This window comes from Opisthocomus hoazin, chromosome 12, assembly GCF_030867145.1.
Source record: "Opisthocomus hoazin isolate bOpiHoa1 chromosome 12, bOpiHoa1.hap1, whole genome shotgun sequence".
NCBI classification, from domain to species: domain Eukaryota; kingdom Metazoa; phylum Chordata; class Aves; order Opisthocomiformes; family Opisthocomidae; genus Opisthocomus; species Opisthocomus hoazin.
The window spans coordinates 23,563,431-23,590,107 of record NC_134425.1 but is presented as its reverse complement, the minus strand read 5'-3'; the positions used below and the strand labels follow the sequence as shown (position 1 = coordinate 23,590,107).

Below are 26,677 nucleotides of genomic sequence, written 5' to 3'. Positions count from 1 at the left end.
AAAAGCCATAAAAAGCTGCTTTGTGTCCTTGTTCAGGGGAGGAATTTAACAAAACCATTACGGGGCTTTAAAACACTGTTTTGACTTTTGAGAACCAGCTGTGGGATGATCCAGCTGCAGTTGGATCCCCCTTGCATCAAAGAGAACATTTAAGAGGATTAATCCCAATAATTTTAATTCAACAAAATGACCTTATGTAACATTACGGAGGAATTAATGAGAATTCTCTCATGTGGGTCATCAGTGGCCCGGTGGATTTTTTTCCCCGGGGGATCTCATTGGGCTCAGGCAGAGCGTGGACAAAGTAGATTGACTATGTAGCACGTTGCATGGGAGCAGAAGATAAGTCACTCGGAGCAGGAACCCTTTCTCCTTCGCTGAATTATGATTTGGGAACGCACAAACCAGAACGCAGCTGTCGGCCTCCACTGGTGCGATTTGAAACCCTTTTGGCTCCGAGGCTTTTTCCACAGAAAAATGCAATCTCATCTAATGCAAATGCTGCTGCAGGAATCTGTGTAGTCCAGCTGTCTTTTTTTAATCAGAAAAAAATCCTGATCTAATTGTTTTTGACTGTGTTTCTTTTCTGTTCTCACTGAGCCGAGCAGGATGCGTATTAAAGCTAATTAGGTGCATGTGGGGTATTCAATATTTGATCTTAATATTAAAGGCCTCAGGAGAGGGCACATTACCAAAGTTACACAATTGCAAATATTAGTAAAACCAAGCTATGCCAGTGCCCTGACATTGCGTAAACCCCAGGTCTGCACCGCTGCCTGCTCGCTGTGGGACCTGGGGCTTGGGCCAGCCTCCGCCTGCCTCCCATCCTTGGCCCTCCCATCGGGGCAGAGCTGGCTTTTGGGAGCGCGAGAATCTGGCTAGCGGCGGGAGGAAAGAGGGGCTGTTCTGCTGCTTCCGTATCAGCAAGCGCCATGGATATTTTTTCCTCTGCCTGCACCCCTAGACCGCCATCCCCTGTCTCCGTGCTTCAAGCAGAAGGTCTGCGGCTCGCTTTCGGTGCTGGGCAGCGTGCCTGGGTACCGGGACTACGCCGGGGACAGGCGGGCGGTGGTCTCTGCAGGATAAAATCTGTCCTTAGGGTGACTGGGGGGGTAAAGCTACTGGTGTGGTTGGCTCCGTGCACAGTTAGGCACGGGGTGGGTGATGCTTATTCTCATGGCTAAGCCACGAGATGCTTTATTTTCCTGACTTTGTGTTGTTAAATTTCAAAGGATGACTGTGTCCCTGTGGAGTTCGGGTGGAGTTACTAGCACAGTAGCTGGCTTTGCTCTGCCTGCTCAGCCTTGCCTTCTTTTGAAATAGCAGCAGTGCTGTCTTTCATTTATCAAAGGTAACTAATTACTTTCAGGATGCAGTAGACTGTTTATGCTCTCACACTTGTTTTATACACACACTTAAAACCAGAGTATTTCACTCCACTGCTTGCTGTTAGGCAATGTAAATACTGGAACGGTCCTCCCAGAGCAAACATGGGACAGGTTGCTGGTGGCTCCCAAATGCGGGGTACGGAAACCAACCCAGACCCCCCGCTCTGAGGCAGGACCCACGGCCGGGAACCAAGCGTGCAGTCCAGGAGCTCATCCCTCCTCTCAGCTGCAGCCCGGAACCGCAGTGGGGATCACCCTCAAGACAGCCCAAAGCCCAGATTAAGCACTGATGTAGAAATCAATTAAAAAAATGATAATAATAATTATGATAACCTAAGACCGGCTTCCAAACAGCCACAGGACTGCAGGGACACAGCAGCCCATTGGGAGATTTCTTTAGTGCACTTGTTTCTCATTTTGATCTGTATTAAACTGGAAATGAAGAGTATTCTGCATATATTTTATACACATGAAAGCAAGCTGAAATCCAGGGTTTTGGGGAAGATGCAGTGCATGGCCCCTCCATGTCTAGAAGCTAATCGTCATTGGCTCAACAGCTGCTCACCTACAGACAAAAAGAAGATGGTAGCAACATCCATTCCGAGCGGGCACGAGTTTCTTACAGCACCGTCTTCTGGCTTTCTGGCCCGCGGTTAAGGTGCAGAAGCACATGGCCAGCCTCTGGCTCATGAAGGCGTCAGAGTTACTCACAGCCACTGATACCAGGCACAGATTCAGCTGCCTTGGAAGAGCAGGGATGCTGCTGCCCTGTACAGGTCTACGGAACTTGTGCAGTTGGTTTGAATAAGCTCGACCGTTTCCCGGGCCGTAGGTGTTGGCAGCGTTTCAATCGCCTGATGGATTGGCTTGTTTTTTAACGTGAACCAGCTGGTTAGAATAACGTCTTTGCATGCAAGAAATACTTTGGTGGCAAGACTTCGGTTTGAGTGACCCAGAGGTATTTCCTCTGGAAAGGCGATTTCCCCCAGCTGCGAGTCGGTTGCAGGGCTCCATCAGTATTTCTTGGACTGGTGTTAGAAATCCAGGTTGAAAAAATTAAGCTTTTTAAAATGAGCTTCATTTGCCGTTTTTAGATGACCCTGACTAAGGAAGCTCTTTTTCTTTTCAAAAAAACGAGCATGTAGGCAAACAGTCATCTTAATCTCCGTCTCGGAGAATTCCTTGCGGGAATGGGATGTACAACGTGTCGTTCAAGCACAGCCAGAGGGGAAAAAGAACGAGAGCTTTGAGAGATTTGCACCCTGTCACGGAGGTCTGAACTGTGCCTTTGCAGTCTTTGAAACACAAGGTCATGGGCATCTGCGTTGGTTTAGTTTAACATAATCCAGGAGTTTTTAATCGCATTTCAGGCTATTAAATGAGCGAGAAGAGACTCACTGGAATTTAGCTTCATAACTCCCCTGTAAACAAAATTTTTAACCTCATATCAAGGTAAAAATAAATTTAAAAGTAGCTGATTACCTCAAGCAGAAGATTTTCCATCAAAATTTGATCAACCCCTGCCCTTCCCTACATACTAAAGCCAAAGTTTTGCATTATTATTTTTCCCATTTGCAAACAAAGCTTACAGAGTTTTCTTCAATATTAGGTTTTTTTCCTTTTGACTCAAGCTTTGCCCAGTCTCACCAGAATAACCTGGTTGATTCTGGTATGAAACGTAAAGGGTTATTTTGGAAAGAAAAAGAGGGGAAAGAGGAAGAGAAAAAAGAAAAGTTTGCCAAGCAAAAATAGATTTGTATGTGTGGCTGTTCCAAAATTCTTCAAGTAAAATCCACCTCGGATCAGTCTGTACCCTAAAGGTATACAGATGGATGGGGGTCTCAGCAGCCTGAGCCCAAACGCGTTGGTGGGTACGTGCCAGTTGTCCCTCTCATGCCACCACCCACCTGCCATGGTGATCTCCTGCTGTCACAAGCGGCACTTTACACCCCGTAGCATCTCATGCTCTTTGCTTCAGCTGGGGGGTCCTCCCTGCCCGCGTTGTCCATGTGGGCTTCAGGACAACCCATACAGAGCACTCAGCAGACCTGAGCTTTCCTGTGGCGGATGGAGGTGCTGCAGAGGAGCACCCAGTCATCCCAGCTGATGCGGGACTGTGGGTGCTACGCAGGGGACCACTGCCAGCCAAAGCCACATCGGCTTCCTAGAGCCCCGAGAGGTGAAGCTCATTGCTGTGGCACAAGGCTTGGTTCGAAAGCTGTACAATGACCTTTAAAGTACCTTAACTTGTCCAGATGAAGGTGAGCAGGAAGGTCAGCTCTGATGGGAACCAGACCATTCATTTGTGAGGTATTTGCTTGCGATACGCTTCGAGTATAATAATCTCCTGGTGGTTTCTTGCCTGGTTTTATTCAAGCAAATCACTGTAATTTTAGGGATGTGCATTGGAATGGGAAAATTTCATTCAGCTGGAAACCTCTTGCTGACTGAAACTAAATCACCTTAGGTAAAACAGAAACAGTACTGAATGTTTTTTTCTCTGGTAGGCAGCTGGAAGTCTCCACGTATGTCTTTTACAGTGATGCAGATAGTTTGAAGCCACACAAAGTTCCCCGAATTTAGCATGAAACAATTCAGAGGCCTTGGCTTGAGGTTCTGGGGGGATGACAAAGTGCAGGAGATGAGGCAGGGCTGTGTCAGTCAGGAAAAGAGAACCTGCGTGCAAAGCTGTGAAAGGGGTGGAGGACAGGGAGCCCTGGAAGGGAGAGGGGGAACAGGGGTGCCCACAACAGGCTCCGCTGCTGGGCACTGCCATCCCTCTTCCCTCTGGCACAAGAAGGGCAAGTTTTGTAAGATGAAATGTCATCATACTGGCTGTGTTTAAGAAACTTCTCTCTACGTACTTACAGGCTCTGCTGGCGCCAGCTCAGAAATACAAACATTTCTCCTTGAGAGCTTGGGGAGGGCAGGTGAGGTACCAGAAGACATGAAAAAAATGTAAACATGGCATCTATCTCTAAATATAGAGGGAGAAAGGAGGAGTAAGAATTATAGACCAGTCAACTTCTAGAAGCTTTCAAGAGAATTGAACTATCAATCAAACAATTTGCAAGCACCTAGGAGATAAAAAGGGAGATGAGTGACATCCAGCACAGATTATACAAAAATGGGGCATGTTAAACTAATCTCATTTGATTTCTTGGCAGAAGTGGGAGAGGAATAGTTGGTGCCATATCTAGATTTTGGGAAGAGTTTGACACGGTCCCACTTGACTTTATCAAAGTGACCTGGAAAAACAGTCTAGAGAAAACTACTTCAGATCTTACACAAAAATGGAGGAGTAGCACAACTCATTCCCAAAGAATACAGTTACCGGTGGCTCATGGTCAGAGCAGAGGACTCTGTCAGCTGGAACTCTGCAGGGGTCTGGGCTGATTTCCTTCCAAATTTTCATCAATGGACCGGATGAAAATACATAATTAGGCCTGGCAGTGATGTGGAGCTGTGAGAGGTACTTCAGCACATCAGAGGAGAAATGTTACAGCTTCAGATAATCTTGGCAGGTTAGAGAGGTGAGGGCTGAGGCTAGTCAGGGGCACTGTGCCTCAAGAAAGAAGAGGACCCCGTTGGAGAAGGCGTAGGGCAGAGTCATTGCATTTACTAAACCTGGCCTAGGTCAGAAGGGCGGGAAGGAAAGTGCCAGAATACATTGACTGAAACTGGAACGGGGAGGGGAGGAAGTCATAGCCTCTGCTCCAGGAGGTTTTCAGGATAGATGGACAAGTATTCCCTCCGGGAGTGACCCAGGGAAGCCGGCTCCTTGCTTGGACAGGCCCAGGCTGAGATCCAGCCCTGCCGCGCTGGGGCTGTCGGGTGCTTCGTTCTGAGCGGCCGTTTCACAGCCGCCGGGGCAGCGCGTGTCAGCAGGGACACACAGCGACATTATCTTTGGCTTTGCCTTTTTAATACATTTGCTTTGTAGTGAAAGGCTGAAGGCAAGGAAGTGCTTTGCTGAACGGATGCCAAAGTGAGCTGCAACGCAGAATGCACCCCCTGTTTCCAAGTATTTCATTTATTTTGTAATTAAGCAATAATCACAGAGGCGCTGGGTACTTCTTCAGAATTAATGACTTGCTGGGGGATGGCAGAAGATCTGATCTGCAGCGGAGCCATTTTCCCGAGCAAATACCTGTCTGTTCATGCCATTCTAAAAGCAGTATGACAACGTAATGTGCAAGTGTATGTGGTTTGCTGTTAGCAGCTGAGGGGCAGGGAGCAGGCATTAATAGGTACATTAGACAGTCAGGTTGCTTCGGTTGTCTCTCACCATTCGATTCAGAGCACAGTGTTTCATTAGTCACTTGGTGAATGAAATGGCTTTTTAATTGCTGAGAATCACTTTTAAAAATTACAGCATTGTCTGTCCCCTCCACAGCCCCCGGGGATCCTCTTAAATCCCTTCTCTTCCTTTGCCCTGGAGAGAACCGGCTCTGGTGTGGCAAAGAGGAACCTGCCTGCAGCAGTTTCCTTTGTATTTCAGACACAGAAAAAAATATGAGCCATTTAGAAAACAGAGGATTCGCATTTTTAGTGCTGAAAACCCACTGTTCTCATTAATTTGCGGGTTGCTTACAGAGTAGCCCACCCAGCCTGAACCTTTAAAGACTTCCCAGTCTTGACGCAGGGCTCACTTCTCTTGGTTCCTACACCCCGTGCGTTTTTAATGGTCACAGCTCACTACAGTATCCCAGCCCCGCTGCTTCTTGTGTCCGGGGCACACAAGCTGGCTCCAGCCATCGCCCATAGCAGTGTGCCTCCCAGGAGGGTTGCCGGAGCTTTGGGTGTCCTCGAGGCAGTAAAGCACAATAGCAGGCGAGAAGAAAGGTGTATCCCAAACGGGTGAGCAGCAGCGTGAACATTTCCGAAAGGCTGTGGAAAAAACTGCTACAGGACTTCAGCCATCAGATTGCCAAGGCAAGCAAGAGGAGAAGCATTTGCTAAAAGCATATAGGACAATAAACCAGTTCACGGTGTCCTAGCAGGCTTTGGAATGGCACTAGTCAGTGGGGATTTGCTCGCTCAAATATTAGGTAATGTGCTAACTGCGTGATTGATTAACCCGTAGGTACTTCCTACAGCGAATCTTCGATACTGGCATCCGCAGCGCTGTTTTCAGTCGCCGTGGCTGCCTTCCCAGAGAGATTTCACAGAAGAACAGTCGGGGTGTTTTTTTCTCCACGCTCTATTCTGCCCCCTTTGAAAGTAATGCTTTTAGGTCTGCGCTTTGAACGATGTCAGTGTGTTCACTGAGGAATACCAGAGCCACTCTCCATCGCTTAATTCTGCCCCTTCAACACAAGGAGCCCTGTTACTTGGCTTGGAGGATTTAGAAACACAGAGTATTTAGAAGTGAAAATGTCAGGCAACAACTTCATGGTGCAAGGCCAGAGATGGTTTAAACTGTGAAGCAGACCAAGGCTCACCTCTTGCCCTATACAGCTGTTGAGGCCTCTTTTTGCCATGTCAAGTCCCTAGCTGATACCCGCCAGTGAAAGGCAGAAACAAAGCCAGCCCGAGGTGCGGGCACCACTCCGATCTCTACCAGCATGGTCAACGGCTGGACCAACCAAACCTCAGCTGCATCTTCTTGTGCCCCTTACACCATCCCTTGTGCCTGTTCCTCTTCTCGCCCCTTTCATGTCCCCCCTCTTACATTTCCTTTGCTTAGTTCCCCAGAACCAATATTTAGTCCCCTCTGCCCCAAAATCCAACCCGGAGCCAACCGACCAGAAAGAATGAATTGTTTCTGGTGATGCTTTTGATAGCTGCCTGCCTGCCTCCCACGGGACCGCTGCGCTGCCGAGCCGCTTGCTGTTGAGCTCATAGCTGGGAGGAACCGGTGCTGTGCGGTCTCTCTTGAATTCAGACAGGATCGATGTAGCTCCTTGTGCTTTATGCCAGCCAGAACTCTTCAGGTTTGACTGCAACTTTTGACAAAGAGCACATTTCCCAGAAGTTCAGCAGCTTATCTGAGTAAAGGTGAATGCTCCGTGAGATGCAGTGCCGACACACAGCTCTGCTGGCCCTCCTCCTTCCCTGTTACTCGAGTGTTGCTATTCCAAACCTTGGTGCAAGCACTGGCTTCACTCAAAGTAAAAGCTACAGAGTACAAGCCCATAGCTCTTCATCAAAATCAAAACTAGCTATAGAAAACATTTTTACAAATTGGCAAGTCTGGATTTACTAAGTCAGAAAAGTTTTCATCTAGCCCTGCTCTTCTCAGCCTAGGCGAGACAAACCAGCAGCCCCTCGTGCTGTTTCCATTCCCCCTTCCTGGAGCTGGGCTACCTGAGCAGGGGGCTCTGCCCAGTTCCTTGTGGATCAGTAGCTTAGAAATTTCCTGGACACCAGTTAATTTGAACTACTGCCTGTCTTGGTCTGCCTCTGCTTGTTGTCAGGTTTCCCCAGGACTCTGAGGGTGTTGGAGCAGCTCCTCTCAGGAGCTCAGTGTCCAGGGATGGGCGAGCGGGGGTTGCGGTGGGGAGAGCAGAGTCAGTCGCTTGTGTTAAAAAAACCTTTCCGTGAGCTTCACATCACGGGCAGTAGATCTGTGTCTTTGTCAGCGTGCTTCTGTCAGCCTTGTTCTCCGTGTAGTCATCTGTTAATAACACGGGGCTGGCATCCAGCCCCGTTCTCCACGGCCATCCCAGCACTGTATCAGTTGCAAGCTCACTGTGATCCCCGCTAGCGCTCCCTCTCCCCAGGGGGATGCCAGCAACGGTCGGGACCTTGGTTTGTCTCTAGCTGGTTTAGAAAAAAAGGAAGGAAAAGTCCTGTTAAAGACAGGATGCTAGGTTTTATCAGTGACCGGATCTGTTACTGAAGGCTTCCCTGTTGTCCGGAGAAATCTGAGGATAAGCAAACAAGGACTTCGTTTCAGCTAAGCAGATCATCCTCTCTGCCAATATGTAAGAGACAGGATCATAACTCGTGTCTTCACTGGGAAGAATTGCTGTCAAACACAATTAGCTCTGCAAATTCTAGCTGTTTTCTAGACACACCCGGGCTTAGTTCTTGCGCTACTTAGAAAGGAAGAAATTATAGGGGTCAGTCTTCTGACCTGAGCAAGGGGCTGCAAGCACTCGCTCCATCAACTCATTCCTTTTGCGGAGTTGAATAGAGACTAAAGCACAGAGCATCCGGCACGCGGAGCTGATGGGACTGCGGGTCTCATTCCCACGTTGGCTCGGGAAGCGGTAACATAGCATGCCTCTAGGCAGAAAAACGTCCACCACTGTTTTTGAAGGAGTGGGGAGGAGGGAGGAGGTGTCAAGGCTTGTAAATACTTAAAGCGCTACACAACTAAGTCGTCCGTGCCTGTGTCCCCATGCGTGCAGGGGCATTTCGACTCTGGTTTCTTTTGTGAGGCACCCCAGGAGTTACTGTGAAAAGGACCAGACAAGAACGAGGGTTTTCTACCACTTGTTTCAGTGGTTAAGATCTGATCTGACGGTCATTGGAAGCATGGAACGTACTTCCATAGAACTTGACAGGAAAGATAATGCAGGTCCTGGAATCCTGCCGCTGTGACCAGTAAGGGCAGGAACGTGAGGCTCTCCAGGCCCCGGCATTCACGGTTGGGCTGGGAGGGAGGTACCATAGGCACCGATCCTGCACAAAACCTGCTCGAGAGAGGGCAAAAGGGATGCTAATCCCAGGCACTGGGCTCAGACGCGTTACTGGTAACACCCAGAAGGGTTTAAAAAGAAATGCTGACTAAATTAATTGAGCTAGCAGATGCGCTCTTCAAAAGAGCACAGCACTCTTTTAAATGTCTCCCCCATTGAAATGAGATTCTCAAGAGGCTTTTGTCCTTTGCATTTTCTTCAGGATCATCCATGAGGATGGCTTCTCTGGAGAAGACGTGAAGCAGTACAAGCCAGTGGTCTACAGCAACACTATACAGTCACTGGCAGCTATTGTCCGTGCCATGGATACCTTGGGCATCGAGTACGGTGATAAGGAACGGCGGGTAAGTTAAAATCTCCAGTGCTTGGGTACGGAGAGCTGAGCACCTGGAGAATCCAGAGCACAAACAGGAGGCATTTGCACGATCTGAATATCTTGGAGGAAAAAGGAGGGAGAGGGGAAGATTTACATCACCGTTGTATGCCTGTTGCACACGCAGCTGTGCAATGAACAAGGGGCACAGGCACAACTGCATGGGATAAGCCATTCATACACCTGCACTAGGAGGTGTAGCCCTGGGGACCTCTGTGTCGCAACAGCCACAATCTCTCATGCCCTGGCACTACCCAGGCCAGGGCAGACAAAATTCTGTTATCTGGGGACAGCCTAGACAGAGGTACTGACAGCCTTTTGCTGGACACACAGGCTGCAAGGAGAAACATCTCGGGGAGGAGTCTTGCTGCTGTTCAAATCCCTTCTACCGGCCTGCTAATATGAGAAAGCTTTTTCAGATTAGCTTGACTTTTGTGGGGGCTTGACTGGCTTTTACTCACACATCCCCCGTTGAAGTGTACCGAAACAGCAAGAGGATGTATTACTTCAGTGAGGTTTGTATGGACAGGGTCTTAGGCGTCAGCGGTAGCATGTGTCTTGTCAGAGTAAGTATGTGATGTCTGGCAGCCTTCTCGTGCCACACACCTAAGCCAGCCTGTTCTTTTACAGTTGCTGCTCTGTTGGTACTTAAACTGGCTCCCTATTTTTAAACAGTGGCTCCTCTGTGAGGTGCCCCTGCCAGCCTCTATCTTTCCTTTTTGCATTTCTGGCTCAGGCCAAGCTCACATGGAGAAAATCAGAGCCTTAGAGAAGTCAAGACCACCCATTTTTTTGCATGCTCCCATCGTGGAGAAAGTAAAACTACTTGGTTTCACTGCAAATAAAATAATTTCAGATTAAAGACCTGGTAAAGACAAAGTCCTTTATGCTACTGAATTTATCATGACTTATTTTTAGGTAGCTATCAAGTGTCAGATGTACGACATACCCTAAACTCCTTATCTGAGGGTTGATAATAAAAGCATTCGCTAGAAAGGACGCCAAAACCCTGCTGTGGTGTTACTGTATGAAGAGGTACCTTGTTTCTCCCAGTCGCAAAGGAGCAGTTTGATTTCTTTGCATCTAGGGATTTTTCCCACAGGAACTCTAAATCCTGGAGACATTTCCATCCCAAACATAGAGATGATACCATAATGGAGTTCTTGTGAGCTTGCCGAGAACTAATGCTGATGGCTTTCGAACTGAATACATTAATCTGTTGATTACTCGGTGACTCAGCTCTCAGCAAGGCAACGTATCTTGTCTCAGCTAAAAACCTATGCCCAGGAAAACAGAAACAAATCATTCTCCATGTCTGATAAATAGTCTGTGGCAGACAGCTTTAAAATATAAAATTTCTTTTTTTTTTTTTTTTTTTTTTTAATGCCTGAAGTCCTAGTTCGAGGAGGGAAACTCAGCACTGCTTTAGTGCCAGGCCTGGCAAAGGACGGGGTGTGGAGGGGGAGAGCTGTTATCAGGACTGCCAGGAATGAGAGATGGAGTACTGGGCTGCACAGAATGTCGCGTCCCTTCGTGTGCCTAGGCTCGTGCGATAACTCAGGCTGGAAAGGAGCTCAGCAGGCATCTAGCCCAGCCTAGATGGGGGTCGGGTCTGAAAACCTCCAGGGATGGAGACGGCACAGCCTCTTTGGGCATCCTGGTCCACTGCTTTACTGTCCTCATGATGAACAGGTTTCTCCTTACGTGTGGTGTGAACCACTCATGTTTCAGTTTATGCTTTATGGCAGTAGGGAACCTGAGTTACACCTTGCAAAGTAAAAAGCGAGTTAGATTAAGTTCTTCCCAAACTAGTTTCCCCTAAGGTATTTAGTCCTAGAGGAATTAACTCCTCCTGTCTTACAATGGTGTCCTGCTGACTGGGTACAGACAAGCCCGCAACAAGCCACTGTAAACCAAACAGCAGCCTGGGAGGGCTGGTTCAGCGTATCTTCTCCCTCCGTACATGGGAGTAATATTCCTTCATCCAGCAGCAGATGGAGGGGAAAGAAACCAAGTCTCTCAGGCCGTGGTCTTCCACTTGCTCCTTTCTCTTAGTCAACCTCCACAGAAAGTTGCTGGTATTAGTATGAAATAGCATTTATTTTAATCTTACAAAGAACCGCATGGCTTCTGCTACCCCGCTTTTGTTATTAATGCACAGCTGCTATAGAGAGGCCATTAAACAGATGATTTGTGGAGTATTATGCGACAAGGTTCATCCCTTTTCAAGCAGAGCTTTTCTATTTTAAAAGTCATTCCTCAGCCAAGGGTTTCCAATGCAAATCTTTTAGTGGGGGATTTTCCCCTACTCATCGCTTAAGCCCCCAAGAGAAGAGAGCTCGGGAAGGGGAGCCGGAGCTGCGGCTGCTCAAGCCTGATTCGGCAGCAGGGAAGGACGGGGCACAGGACCAGGACAGGTTTTCCCCAGGGTCAGCTTGGCTATTCCAGCTTCCCCCACCCCAGCTTCATGGGATGTGCATCTGCCCCTGTATCCCTTCCAAAAGGCACTCTGACAATGTTCGGAGCAACAAAACCTCCTCCCCTACTTAGTAAACGTGAATGAGATGATTTGTGCTTTTGTTATTGAGGTAAAATAACCAAATCCTCTTTCATTCTTCTCATTTTTCTCCTGCCCATGATTATAGCTCCAGTATTTAGTCTAATAGAAGTGACAGACTGGGGGAAGAGTCCACACTAAATCCCTTAGCTTTTGTCAGCCGAAGTGAGATGAATGTAGGAAATACGAGCTAAAAAGACAAAATAAATCACAAAAAGCAGACACTCCAGGTCTCGCTGACCCTCACTGCTAAGGACCTGTCCCCAGGTTAAGAACCAAACAGTCCGCGTGTAGGATTTCACTTTTATACGTGCTTCTCGTCCAGGGGAGCGGTTTTCTTGCAGCTGTGCCTGGCTCACAACAGGTTCATGGCCTGCGGGCAGCACCTTGGTCCTTGTTCCGTGCCCTTCAGCGCAGGGAGGCAGGAGCACCTCCGGCCAGCTCACCGCACGTTATCACTGCCGCGCGGCCCGAAGGTTGGTCTGAAACTCCAGAAATGCTGCGGAAATGCAAAGTCACAAATCCTTGACACGTTGCAAGAGTAGGGGGGAAAGCAGCAGTTGGCGAGGAGACAGGAGCTGGCTGCGGGACGAATGGCATCCGTGGGTGTTCCTCATCTCCAGGGCCATCGCTGCCCTAGGGCTGACACCTCAGCTAGCCGAGGGCAAGGGATTACACGAAGGAAGAGGGGCAAAGGCTTGGTCTTGCGTGGTCTTGCTGGTCCGTAGGGCACTACTCAGCCCTTACCTTTCTAATCAGATTAGCGGACAGGAAAGAGTCGGCCCGTAACAGGTAGCCTCTGAATTAAAAGGTTCCCTAGAGTGCAAATGTGTTAATCCAACAAGCTTCTCACCGATGCTCTCTCAGTGTACCCAGGCAGAGCAAACAGAAAGTATCTCAGACTAGATATAGGGAAGACATTTTTTACAAAGAGGGTGATGAAACCCTGGCACAGGTTGCCCAGAGAGGTGGTTGATGCCCCATCCCTGGAAGCATTCAAGGCCAGGTTGGATGGGGCTCTGAGCAGCCTGATCTGGTTGAAGATGTCCCTGCGGGGCTCTGAGCAGCCTGATCTGGTTGAAGATGTCCCTGCTCACTGGAGGGGGTTGGACTGGGTGGCCTTGAAAGGTCCCTTCCCACCCAAAGCATTCTGTGATTCTGTGATTCCATGAAATGGAGGTTTATAATTAGGAATCTAAAAGTACAAGTTTCGATCTGATCAAGCAGGAAGGGCAGGGAAGGGATGGATTTTCATGTCTCCATTTGAAGAGCCGGTTCCAAAGTCCAGCTTCAGAAATCCCAACCAGAAAGTCTCTTGCTGGGTCAATGCTGACTTCAGAACCTGCAACCAACTTTGTTAGCATAAACCAGACAGAAGCAGGCTGAAATTGTTCAGAAATTATTCAGCAGAGAATCCCGGTATCGGTCGCGTGGCTCAGATACAAGTGTCTGAGGGGCAAGGTCAGAGCTCCAGGCAGGGACCTTCACATTGAACTTTTTTCCCAGTGGGAGTCTGGAAATATCTCTGCTTCTGCTGCGAAAGGGAAAACTAAAAAGCTGCTAAAGTGTTAAAAATACTTGATAGGGAATTTTTTTCTTTCAGGCTTTGTAGCAAACTGTGTCTGTGGTGACCTGATGCTGTACACAGTGTGCAACTCCTGAACTGTGAGCTAAACAAAATGTACCTGGGACATTTTAAAATACTGGCAAGCAAAATTAAAAAAAAAAATATCTGTGTAATGTAATTGAAGAGCCCACCCGAGGCGGCTGGCAAAGGGGAATGTGTGCATGGGAGCTGCGTGTAACCTGCTTCTCAACAGCGGGGTGCATGCAGAAACCCGGTGCCCCCGTCCCCTTTGCACGCGCCGAAGGCGGTGGCAGGACCGGGGTGCCAGCTGCTGTCACCTGCTGCCTTCCAGTCGCTGGAAGGGAGCAGTGCATGGGAGGAGCTCTCTTTCCTAAGACCTGCTCCTGTGTAACTGGCTTTTTCCACTTGTCAGCTCAAGACATTTGTGGATTTTGCTTCATTTCAGGCAGGTGTCTGTTTAGACCAGCTGGCTCCTGGTGCGTGTTCCTAACCCGAGCTCCCTGACAAACACAAAAAAAGCTGCTAATAACTTCGGGGTGGGCAGGCGAGGTTAATCAGGCACCACCGTGCTGGCAGGAAGCCTCCGTTTGCTGACTGGTAGCTAATGGGGTGAGCTGGGGGATGGACGCAGGATTCCCGGGTTTCTGCCGCTGCAGTGGGGATATGGCCAACCCTTGCTGGTCTGGTGTAAGCGATGGGAGCTTCACCACGGTGACCCGTAACTTAGGGCTGCTTTGCAGAGGGGCAGGACGGAGAGGGGGAGAAGGGCAAATGGAATAAGGGGGGGCATGAGCCACCCCGTTTTGGCCTGGTGTCAGCGTTTGGATGTTCAGCCGCAGCTGGAGTCTGCTTGTTTTCTGCACGCGATAGCCACAGCGCGCTTGTAACCGTTCCTGTGCACTGGGTCTGCTGGGCTCAGCACTGTAACAGCGCCGGACAAGTATTGCAGCCTGCCCTTTGCTAAGGTGTAAAGACCTGTCACTCTTTTCTGCTGGGACCAAAGCCATCTTTCTTACTCACCTCCCTCTTCATCCCTCCACGTGGTGCATTTCAGTTACCGTCATTCATGGTTTTGAGCGGTGGAGGCAAATAAAAGGCAGGGCATTTCTTGAGAGGTGGGAAACATAAAACAGAAAGGACAGCCCTGGTTATTGTCACAGCCTGCCTTGTTGCCGGGGAGATAGTTGGCTCATTCAGGAAAGGCTTGTTGTCGCTGGCTGAGATGGTCAATGTAGTGGGAATCATTGCTGCAAAATGAGGGTGCAGGAGAAAGCGGGAGACGACAAAGAACAAGGGAAAGCCCAGAGTAAGCTCTGCCTGCATGGTCGTGGTGCATGACCCACAAGCCCCACTGCACCAAGTCTGGAGTCTCGCTAACCAAAAGCTGCACCTTCCACATCCCACTAATGTATTTTTCTCCTTTAGAAATGCCTTGAGCCCCTGAAAACACAAAACCTTTATCTAATAAATGATCACAGCAAAGTAACAGCAGAGCATGAAAACAGTTTGTGATGGCCCTTTGCACCAACCAAAAGAGCCTGAAACAGTCTACTTCCATGCCTTTGCTCTGCCTCTTAGGGATAGTCAAACTCCGTCGTCACCAGGAGCCACCCCAGCCGAGTCGGCTGAGACCTGCGGCCAGACTGGAGAGACCTTGCTTTGCTGCAGCAGCAGCAGCACAGCTTGGCTCTGCGCTCCTGCAAAGCTGGAGTCGTGGTCATCGAGGCAATGATATATGATGATCTTCATAGAGCAAGAAAGATCACCCCAGAAGCCATGTCTGGCTCCTGCTGCTAATAAAGACAGCATTTAGAAGGGAGACAAAATGAGCTTGTGTCGTGGCTATAAACACATCATGGGTGGCTCGCACAGGCAGATTTTGGCCTCGAAGAGCCATCCAATTAAATAAGCAGGCTGGAGGGTTGGAGGTTGCCAGGTCTTCACGTAGAGTTTTACTTAGGTGAAGTTCATCAATCTAGCCTCCTTTCTAACTTGGGTTATTACAACAGAAAACTGGCAATTCATTTAGGGCTAAAATGTGACCTTAGCTCTGGCACCGCATGGATTACAGCTATTTATAGGGCAACAGCAGCAGTGATGAACAACAGTCAGAGTCCCAGTCTTCTGCAAAAATGTCACAGTGCTTGTGGGCAGGAAGAAATCCTGAGTTTGTTAAAGAAGGAGATGATACTGGCTCTGAGGAAGAGGGGAGGGATGGGGACTCAGATAGAAATAGCCTAGAAAATGTAATAGCAATGGAAACAGCTGGGTGCTCTAGGCAAGCAACTGCACGGACGCCGTCGCACCCAGAGGCAGCATCAGTTAACTTTTCTTCCAGGAGAAGGCTAGCAATCACTGACAGAGCTCTAAAAACCCAGACTTCCCCAGGATGGCCCAAAGTACCCATTTTTACTTAAAATTCCTATAAAGAGTGAAAAAAGGCCGTGTGAAATGGAGCCAAAAGGAGGCAGGGGAGAGTGGGCGGCTGTCGCGTAGCAGGTTGGAAACGAAGGCTGCTCTCTGGAAGGTGCCACCTTGCTGAGCGGTTGGAGTGCCAGCGTGGTGTTTTTGATGTTGGTCCTGCTGCAGGATGATATCCATGGTGTTGGCATGGCAACAGTTTAATCCTCATTCAAAAGTAAACACTGGGTCTGCTTTTTGGGTTCTCCCAGACACCGTGGGCTGGTGCAGTGGTGGTGAACAGGCAGCGGTCAGGGGACGGGGTGGGACAGAAGTTCACCTGGCCTTCCAGTTCCTCTGTGCAGTCAAAAACCTGTCTCCAAGAAATGCACTTCCAGGGAAAAAGAATATTTTGATGCACTTCAGCATCATTTCTAAGTGAGCCAGCTGAGAAGAAGTGATGCAATCACACCTCAAAATGCCACTCAGATCTGTTTCTTGGGTGAGCGCTTGGCATCAGACAGGCACTGTAGATTGGTGACACGTGCCGTCCCTGCCGCCTTCCCAGTTCTGAGACCGGCTTTATAGCTAACCATCCTATAAAACCACTGACCAGAACAGATGCCATCAATTAAAATTAGCCTTTTAATTTTCTCTTGAAGAAAAATGGAAGAGGGAAAGAGATCTCTCAGGGGATCATTGGTAAGAGAGAGACCACAGTCATCTCGCTCCGACACCAAGCTCCAGATTGAATCTTTCACCACCTAAAGAGGGCTTTAAAGAAGATGGTGCTGGAGTCTGCCCAGAGGGACACAGTCAGCGGACAAGGCAGCGGTCACTGATGCCAGGAGAGGGAATTCCAGCTGGACATGGACTCAGGCTCATAGTGCTTTCCCACTTCTCTCCGTGCCATCCGGAGAGATCAGAAAAAACTCGCTCTTGAAGAGCCACCCACCCCTTTGGGCATTAAAAGTGTGGAGGGATAAGAGAGGCCTGAGGATGTTTGTGTATGGGAGGATCAGTGAAAACAGGAAATACCCGAAAGGTGATGTTTAAATTATGAGTACTGCCTTCCTCTTCAGCTAGCTGCCGGAGAAAAGGTTCTCAGGTAAAGTCTGCTGGCACTGTTTGCTCCCTGGTTGGTGGAAAGCGCAACCTCTTCAAGTGCAAATCCATCTTTAGAGCTGCCTTTTTTTTTTTTCCTAGTACCTCTGCTTTCAGCTGCTCTTTCAGGTTTGATTTCTGAGTAATGAACAATGCTAGTCCGCCAAAGGATCCTCAAAAATGGTCCTCACCGCCCCCAAAACTGTCCAACATCCTTGTTCACCTGTGGAAATGCCGACCCTCTGCTGTGGGGAGGTCAGTCCTTGCTTGCAAGCTCTCTCTTTTCAATGAGAAGGGGATGTATTTTTCCTCCACAAGCTTTATGTGTTTGACATTGGTTTTCTGGATGATGCTGGGAGTATTTTTAGTTTGAAAAGGAGAAAAAAAAACACCCAACCCTGTTCCTTGGAAGAAGGGCTGCCTGCCTTCCCCTGTGAGATTTGTTATTCAAATGCAGCCGCAGTTAGGGCTGCCAGGGAGGTGGTGTGACAGGGAAGCACTCGGCACACAGGGGAGAGCGAAGCAGCCACGGACTGTGACATTAGCAGTGAATTAATGAGGGGTGGGGTGCTTTCCATTCCCACAAGATACCGGTGGAAGATGGCTTCTCTGGGAGCCCCTGGAAAGTGCCAGAGTGGGACAATGCGAAAGACGAGCTGTTCAAAAATATTTGGCACAAGAGCACAGCTGGAGCAGAGCCCCGAGAAGGTGAAAACCTCACCACTGCCCACAGAGGGGCTTCCGGCAGCTCCTGGGCCCAGGGTGGGATGCAGGTCAGGTGAGGGCTGGCTCCATACCACCATCTGCTCCTTCCCGAGGACAGCACAGCCTGGCCAAGGCGGATTTCAGCCCATCCGATGGGGCTCAGCGCAGCCGCTCGCCACAGAGCAGACAGCAGTGGCGTTGCCCTGGGTAGCATCTGGTGTCAGTGACCACAGTCAGACACTGTTTGTCCTTCGCTAGAGCCTTTCTATCCATAAAGGGACTGAAAGACCCACAAGCCAGAACAAAAAATACATCTAGTTATTTGATGTACTGCACAACTGAGGCACTAAGGTTAAACACACACCACGACAGAGGCTTCAAAGATGTGTTTCTGACTATATGGGTGATGGGGCACTCGCTAAAATCCTTCCAGAAAGTCACCACCGTGTTTGAGGCTGAACTTCAGGTTGCTTCTGCCTGCAGGCTGATGCGGGCAGGGTGCTGTCTTCAGGTGCCATTGCAAGGCAGCTCTCCCAGCAGCAATCGCAGATAACTACAAACTACTCAGCACATTTCAAATACATGTCAGTTATTAAGTGGATTTATTTCCATCTCTTCTGGGAAGTGTTGGGAAGCGTTGCTGAGTCACGCTGCTTACTCACTGGTTTTAGGAGTCCCATTTAAAATATTTGTTTTCTGAATGCCTTCCATGATGTTCCTATTATTTGAATGTGTCCGCATGTAAAGTGAAAACATTTATCCAGGGCATCCCTGGCCTTAAACAGATCTCTGGTGTGTAACTCACAAAAAGGCATAAAATAAAAGTCTTGGGAAGGGACCTCTCCCTTGGCTCTGTCCTTTGATGTTAGTTCAGGGATCGCGGTGAGGGGTAGTGCAGGCTTTGCTCCAGAACAGCAGGAGCGCAGGTAGGCTGGGCTGGGAACAGCCTGGGAGGGAGGAAGGAGAGCTGGGGCAGCTGCCTGGCTGTGCCTGGGCTGGTGGGAGAGCAGGGATGGGGAACACGGTCCTGGTTTACACCAGGTGCTAATAAACTTAGGACACGTTATTCTTCTGCCGTGGTCCGCTCTGGCCACGGACCCAAAGCAATTCAGCCCCCCATGAGACTTCGCATCAGATGCCCTTGCAAGAGCCCCAGGTCGAAGGGTACAGCTGAACCCGGGTGCCCGGCCGCCTCGGGCTCTGTGCAGAGCAGGTTTCCTTGTCAGCTCCGGCGGGGAGGCATGCGGAGGCCTCACCGACAGCCCAGTCCCTTCGCATGCAGAAATTAGCCCGGACAGGGGAACAGAGTGGAGTGGAGGACCCATTCAGCGGTCTGTGGCTGTGAGGTCCCATCCTTCCAAAAGGGAATTTTGCTGCTCCTCCTGAGGGAAACCTGTCCCTCAACGCGAGCGGCTGCTCCTCATAGCCCGCGTGAGTCAGACGGGGAGGGAGCTCCTGCAGCCACCCCGGGGACGGCAGTGTTACCCCGAGCAGGGGCGTGGAGAGACGGCGGCACCTCGAACGTGTCCCTCGTCCTGCATCAGTCATGGGGATGGCAGAAGATCTGCCACATGTGAGGAGTTCATTACCCAAATACAGGTTTTACTGAGGCTGTTAACCAGTAAAGCGTACACTGGTTAACAGCTGATGAAAGATGCTGCATGGGAACTCATTTAACAGCTACAACTACTGCTCTGACATCCACCTCACCTCCTGGGGCATGAGGATGCCTGGCCACGCAGCAGGGACCAGCCTCACCCAGGGCAGCCGGATCCCGAAGATGCCATTCACCAGGTCAGGACTGCCACAGCGGGAGCCCAGGCAGGACTTCCTGGAGTTTCGTTCAAAGGAAGCAAAGAATCAAGCTCCAGATGAAGATGAGAAACAACAAAGCCTCAAGAAAACAGTATCATTTTGCACCGTGGCAATGTTTAACCTTGTGGTCAAAGACAGGTAGAAAATGCGCAGGAAAAAAGCGCAGGAGATGTGAATCAGCCTGGGGCTGGCTTAGGGTTTTTGATAGATAGTCACTGGGGGCCCCAGGACGCCTCATCCTTCACCATGGGAGATCCACATCCACAGCACGTCGCCCCGGAATCGCTCCAGGCAGCGCAGTGCATCCTGCCCGCGTCTCAAAACCCACTCAGGAGCCAAAGAAAATCTCACACATGGGCTTTGAACAGATTTCCTCCTTTCTGCTGTGCTCTTCGTTTTCCAGAGCTGTAGGAGTCTCTGGTTTGCAGCACGTTGTATCTGTTTATGGCATGACTGTTGCTAGGTACTGTTCCTTTCATGAGAAATAACTCCCCTGGTTGTGATCCCACGTGTCTGCAGTTTGAAACTAGCCCTGAGATCCATTTGCTCCTTTGTGGGAAGGGGGTTTACTAATCCAGTTTGACTTGCTGGATGCATGTTACAGATGTCTGCTCGGGTATCTAGGCTGTTGGGTCATGTGTTGCATGCAACCAGTTACTCTTTTGTTAGCCTCACAGCAAAACAGGAGCAAGACTCTGTCCTCCACGGAAATTGCTTCCAATTTTAGGAGGTTTTACAAGTAGGGATGGGAAGGGAGTATGTTGCACAGAGGAAGCAAGCACCCATTAGCCGGAGAAGATGCAAGCAGACTTAGCTCTTCACAGGTAATAGTTTAGGAAGAAGAAAGGGTCCCATCCTGTTCCCTCCCACCTGCCAGCAGCTGCTGTGCTCCGGTGGAGGAAGGCTCCTTGCCAAGCCTTCCTTGGGCAGGGCCCAGGCTCCCCTCGGAGCACAGCTCAGCCCAGCTCCCACCCGTGCCCGTCCGTCCCTACCATCAAACCGAGCAACGGGAGGCAGTGGCAGAGAATCTGAGGCCAGGAGAATGTTTGTCTTGCTAATTTTATGGAGTTTTTATTTAAAATTATGAGAGCTTTTAGTGCTGGCAGATGATATTCCAGTCAACAAAGGAAAATTTTTCTGAGAAGAAAGAGATCCCAGTAGCCACCATCTAGTGAGTTTAAGTTAGTTCTGTAAAGTTATGTATTAGATTCTTCAAAGTGAGAACCAGGTCTCATCTCCATTCCTTCCTTCTACATGTCATCGCATTTTTCTTTGATGCAGGACAGGTTTGGCAACACAGCCTATCTGGAGGTGCAGCGTGACATTTCTGTGGGTGCCAAAGACAAGGGAATTTTAGATGAGCTTTTCCTCACTGCCTCACCACCACCTTAGCCAGAGGTCTCAGAGCCATTTTTCTTCCAGCTTTTATTCTCCTTAATTACTGCTATTGGTGCTATTAGCTTAGCAAAGCTTTTCCCTTGCCAATTTCCACTCCCGTATTTATGAGGCATGCAAAGGTTTCTAACCAGTGATATTTGTGCTGTCCTTGTTCGAGTCCCTTTTAGTTTTAAACAGACTTTTGTTTTACTACATCTTCCCTCAATGCGCATTGCGGGCAAACCCCCGTTCCCCCCCAGGGTGCACAGCTTTTTGCTGGCGAGTTCAAGTTCTGCCTCTCTTCGCTGCCGTGGCATGCACCTCTCTTCCCTTGCTGGCTTCCGCTGGTGAGATCCTTCACCCAGGAAATGGCATGGGGTTAAATCAGCTGTCTGCGGTTGGTGTACGCCTGCCGCTATTGCAGACTTCTTTATTTAATTTACTCCAGAGGCAAAAGATGTTCCAAGGCCAAAAAGACCGTATTCAGCATTACAGTGGATCACGAGCCAAGTTCAGGCTGGTCTTGTGACGAGTGAGTAGGCAAAAAATCCTTATTTCCTCAACTTTCTCTCCAAGAACAAAACCTCGGGGAAGGCTGTAGGACAATTTGTTGCAGCACGCAAGGCTCTGCAGGGCTGAGCCTTTGGCTCAGTTGCTCTTTAGGTCATTGCAGACTAAGGGACAAGCATCTACAATTTCTTGTTGGTGACCCAAGCAAAAAATGTGCATGCACAGAACATTCCCAACCCTAACGCCCAGAATTGTGTACCAGGGGGAGGAAGCCTGTACCCCAGCATGAGGACTCTGAGCAATTTCAGCATCAAGGCTCTCGGGCCACGAGGTTTCAGAAACCAAGAGGAGCTGGACCCAGACTACACCTTTACTTACTTCACAGTCACGGGCTGTATGCACAGACATTTTACCTTATTGAATCGCCTTAAAAGCCACCTCTTGGGCAGACACCCATTTTCTGGCTCCACGCTTCCCATTCTTGAAGGAGCCGTAGGGTGCAAAGCCTGGGTCTGCTCAGGCAGTTGCTGGACTCATGGTCCCCCAGCAGTCTGCAGCCACCAGCCAGCCATGCCACTGCACCCAGACGTCTCCAGCGGTCCTTCCCTGGGCACTGCTGCATGGGAAAGCCAAGAAGCAAGTCATGTCCAGCACATTTTGAACCAGAAAGCATGATCAGCCGATACATTTGTTTGGAAGAAGAAGAAAGGTGATGAGGACAGAGCTGCTAATAGTAATCCACACAGGCAGCAGCTCTGAGCTGCCTTTCCACCGCTAATCATCTGTCCCCTAAAATCCTGGGCTGGCGAGACCCCAGTTCTGGGGTCATGCTGCTTGTCAGCATGCATTTTCAGCTTCATTTCTCTGGGCTGATCCAAGAGCATAAAGGACTAAGGGAGTGGATAGGCTGTTGCGCCATGTCCCTTTCTCCTTTGCCATCAACTTGGCAAAGCAAGAGTGGGCAGCAAATAAACAGCAAAGGCTGGTGGGGAGGGGAAGCTTCCACTACAGACCATCACTATCTGACTTGTCTTGAAATCCTCCAGGAGATCACCAGGAATTAGTTCCAGTGCTAACGAGTCTTCAGTGACCCTTTAGGAAGAGAACTGAGCTCAGGGGCCAAGGCCACCGCAAAGCACCAGCTTTCTGCAAGTTAAATTCCAGATGTAAGCAGACGTTCTCCCCAGCAGCCCTTACAAACCCTGTTATACGTATCAGGCAGCACCAGTACACAGTGGGGTTATACGTCTTTTTCTGTAAGAAGCTGTAGGGTGTCACCAGGGATCAGGAAGTATTAGTCCCGCAAGTTCCTCGAGCCAGAAGAATCAGAGTTCTCTTCACACTGATTATGCAGTTCCTTGGTCAGAGCAGGAGTTATTGATCACGTTGCTGTACTCAACACTGCGAAGGAGATCTAGTAGTACCAGGACAGTTTCCAGTGAACTGTTTGTTGCTATTCCACTCGCCAGCACTGAACTGGGTTCTTCTCCTGGCTGTTCTAGCAGAGGGGTGATTGTCCACAGGCTAAAGAGCGGGGTGTTCTCAGGTGGACAGGGGCGATGCTGACTTTGCTCTATTTCTTCCTTTCTGAACCAGATAGCTCCTCTCCTCCGGGGCAGGAGCTGGGGGAAGTATTGGTGCTTCCTTCCAAGGCAAGCATCAGGATTCGCGGGAGCTTCACTCAAGCACCCTCTGCAAACAGCAGCCCAGGCCCAGGCACGCCACAGGGAGACACCGACTTAACTTCTGTTTCCTCTCATTTGGCCTGGAGATGGAAGCTGATAATGAAAAGTGCCGTTAGTTCTTCCGATAAAGGTGTTAGGTCTGACAGATTAAATTCTTCCTAAGCCACAGAGACCCAGCCTTGGCCTCTGTTGTGAAGTGCTGTAACACTGAGTTTGAACCAGACAGCAGGATGTTCTGTGAAACAACGAGCTGAACTGCCAGCACCTTGGTGCACGCATGCAAAATTACAGCTTCAAATCCAGGGCATCTGAAGCAGTGCCTAGCACCTAAATCCGAGTGGACACATTCTAGAAAGGGTCAGAAATAGAACGCTTGATGTGCGGAAGGAGAGGAGGTCCAATTCCACGTACAGGACCACCAGCACACCTTCTCAGATGGTGGTTTCCAGCTCTTACAGGAAAGAAAGGGACAGTAGGTTCTAGCTGAATGCTAAATAGGATAGCAAGTTAGTGGAGTGATGAAAGTAGCATCTCTGTTAACTGTAAAAGGTTCTTCCAAAGGTCAGATCTGCATGTACTCTCCTAGCTCTGTGAACAGCTATTCCTTTCATCCACAAGTTAAGCTTTTGACTAGGACAGGCTGAAATAAACCGGGCTAAAGCTGTCCCATCCGTTATCGCTGGGAATGGCTTGTTTCCAAGAGAAAGCTCTGCCTCTGCAGATACGATACACAATGTGGCAGACAGCAACCCAAGAAGGCAGATGGCTCACGTGGACCATCCTCACCACCGAGCCTTCATCTCCAGGCTTCAGAATGCAGCAGTGCCGCTCCGTGAAGAGACGGCGATGCCAACACACCCTGACCACACACCTCCTGGTCAACACCCCTTCGAAAGCATGGGCAGAAGCCAGAAGCTTTTTTTTCTGTATACACTGCCCAGGAATGTTCATCTGGAGTTAGGCTTCCTTTTCCATCCCCCTAAGGAGAAACGTCTGGAAGGAAACTGGCAGTCCTGCTTGTACATTTTCTCTCTCTCATATCAAGTCAAAACAGAAGGGCCTCGCAGCCTGATGGCACAGACGGACAGACAGGGCAAATGAGGCTCTCGGACTACATATAAGGAAGACATTTTTTACGATGAGGATGGTGAAACAGTGGCACAGGTTGCCCAGAGAGGTGGTCGATGCCTCATCCCTGGAAACATTCAAGTCCAGGTTGGATGAGGCTCTGAGCAGCCTGATCTGGTTGAAGATGTCTCTGCTCACTGCAGGGTGGATAGACTAGATGGCCTTGAAAGGTCCCTTCCAGCCCATACTACTCTATGATTCTGTATTTGTGCCACCTGAGTTTCTGAGGGTAACACAACCCTGCTGTTCCCATGCTTTTAGTGATGTCCTTCTATTACCATGGCAACAAGGCGCTTGAATTGGCAAAATTAAAAACAAAGCAGTTTATTAAATGTCAAACCAAGTCAGTGTGTCTCGCAGAAATGCCCCCGGGGCACCGAGGTGGGAGCGCAGCGACTCTCAGGGCGTTCATTTAGGATCAGGACTGCTCCAGCAAACAGACAGCAGTGCCAGAGGGGACAGGGACAGTTCCTCTGGGTCTGCACATTGCCATCATCTCCAAAGATGCCATCCTGCCTTCTTCACCCATCAGTCCAGGGATGCTGGAGCCAGCCAGGCCCTGAGATACCTGTCTCAGCCAAGCCATCCCTACATCCACGTGTAGCTGGAGGAAGGCAAATGTATTTGCAGGCTATGCTAAACCTCAAGAAGCAACTTCTTGTTGGTCTATCCAGCTGTCCTATTTATAACCAGCTTATATGTTATAAAAAGTGTATCATTCACAGTGCTTTCTAATTAGATACTGTAACTACAATCCTATTTCACGCTACTCTAATATGCTCCATCACAGTGTTTTAAAGTTGTGTATTAACTGTATCATACAGGGAGAACTCTTCAAGGGTTTGAAGACAGCAGTTGTGTCCACTTTGATTTGTGTGTAAAGCTGATGTGAGTTCACATAGCAACATCCCATCATGACGTCTGAAAACCTAGGATTAAAAGACACTGTTAAAGCTCTGTCCAAAGCCAGGGGTCACTTAGTCCAAAGCATGGCAACTCAGAGCAAGCTTGCCAGGCTAGAGAAGATATTGCAATCCCAGTCACTTCTGACCTTTCCAAAAGGACTGAATTTTCAAGAGTCCATATTTGGTAGATCTCCAGAGCAATCTACATCGAAGTTTGTGGCTGACATTCAAATCTCTAAAAATGGAAATGGGCCTTCGCCACTTGAACTTGAAGATTATTCATTACAGAGGGAAAGATCTTAGGAGTAACTGGGCTAATGTGGTTAAGCAAACATGACTGGACTAGACATTACCCGTTAGCACACCGGCATGTGTAACTGCAGAAGAGCTGTGGGCTGATCATACATGTTATTGTGATGAGTATGTGCATACAACTGCTCACCTGATCACAACAGGTCAGGTACCCACTTCAACTCTTTACGAGACTCCTTAGTAGGTGTGAATACCAAAGATTTGCTAAATGCACTGGCAAAATTAGCCATAGAAAGTTTTCTCATGCATATTTTAACCTTGGACCTCTGGAATGCTCTTTGCAAGTGTTTATTGGAAAAAAAAAAGTAAAACAACCAAATACATTTCCCTGGTATTCATAGAGTGAAAAACCACAGTGAGACCGTAGAGTCCCTGTGATATTTTCAGGGGGCTGTTCACAGCTATCTGTTTAGCTGAAGAGCTCCAATTTGGGAAAAACAACAGTTTCTAAAAGTGCTCTATATCTGTCTTTGCCTCCACGTCTGTCTTAAAGACCGAAACCATTGAGATCCTGCAAATGTGTGGTAACACGGCAGAACCGGTCTTGCCAAGCTTCTACGTTAGAGAGTAGCAGCCCTAGGTCAGGGCCTTCCTTAGCTGAGCTGTTGGAAGAGGAGAAAACAGTGACAAGTGGCCAGGGGATGGTCGCTTCCCCTCCCCGGTCCAGCCACGCCAGACGCGAGCATCCCGGCGCGGAGGCAGACCAGCAGCCTGTGCGCATCCGGCTCCCTGGAAGTCAGTCTGGGCCCAAGGCTCGTTTTGCTGTTTTACAAGAGAACAAATAGAGCTACATCTTGTAACGTCCTAACGAGGCACACTGAAGAATGCCCAGGAGACAGAGACAATATCGGTGTTCCTTGGCACGGAGAGAAAATCAAAGGCATTTGTTTGTTATCTGAAATGTCGATCTCTGTTCCTTTCAGTGGTGGGCAGACATTTTTATAACGTAGGTTCCTGGAAATACTCAGATGTCACTGTTAGTGCGTTCCAAGAGCACTATTTATTTTCAGATGTACCTATAAAAGCTGAGACTGAAGCAAAGAAACATTCAAAGCCATTATGGGGTTATTAAGCTTGAAGTAGCGCTTTGCACTCTGTATGGCCCCAAAAGACCTAATGCTTGTGGATCCACTCTTCTTCCTGTTGAACAGGAACTGTGTCACTGACTTGAGAGAGCCCTG

At 49.1% G+C, this 26,677-nt stretch overlaps 1 protein-coding gene across 2 annotated transcripts in view; it reads left to right on the top strand.

Annotated features, from left to right (window-relative positions):
* GNAO1 (G protein subunit alpha o1) overlaps window positions 1-26,677 on the top strand; it is a 150,760-nt gene that overhangs the window by 45,328 nt on the left and 78,755 nt on the right. For both annotated transcript variants that reach the window (XM_075433316.1, XM_075433318.1), the window contains exon 3: window positions 9,240-9,381. In XM_075433316.1, the coding sequence (XP_075289431.1) occupies window positions 9,240-9,381 (142 nt within the window). The remainder of the gene's footprint in view (window positions 1-9,239; window positions 9,382-26,677) is intronic.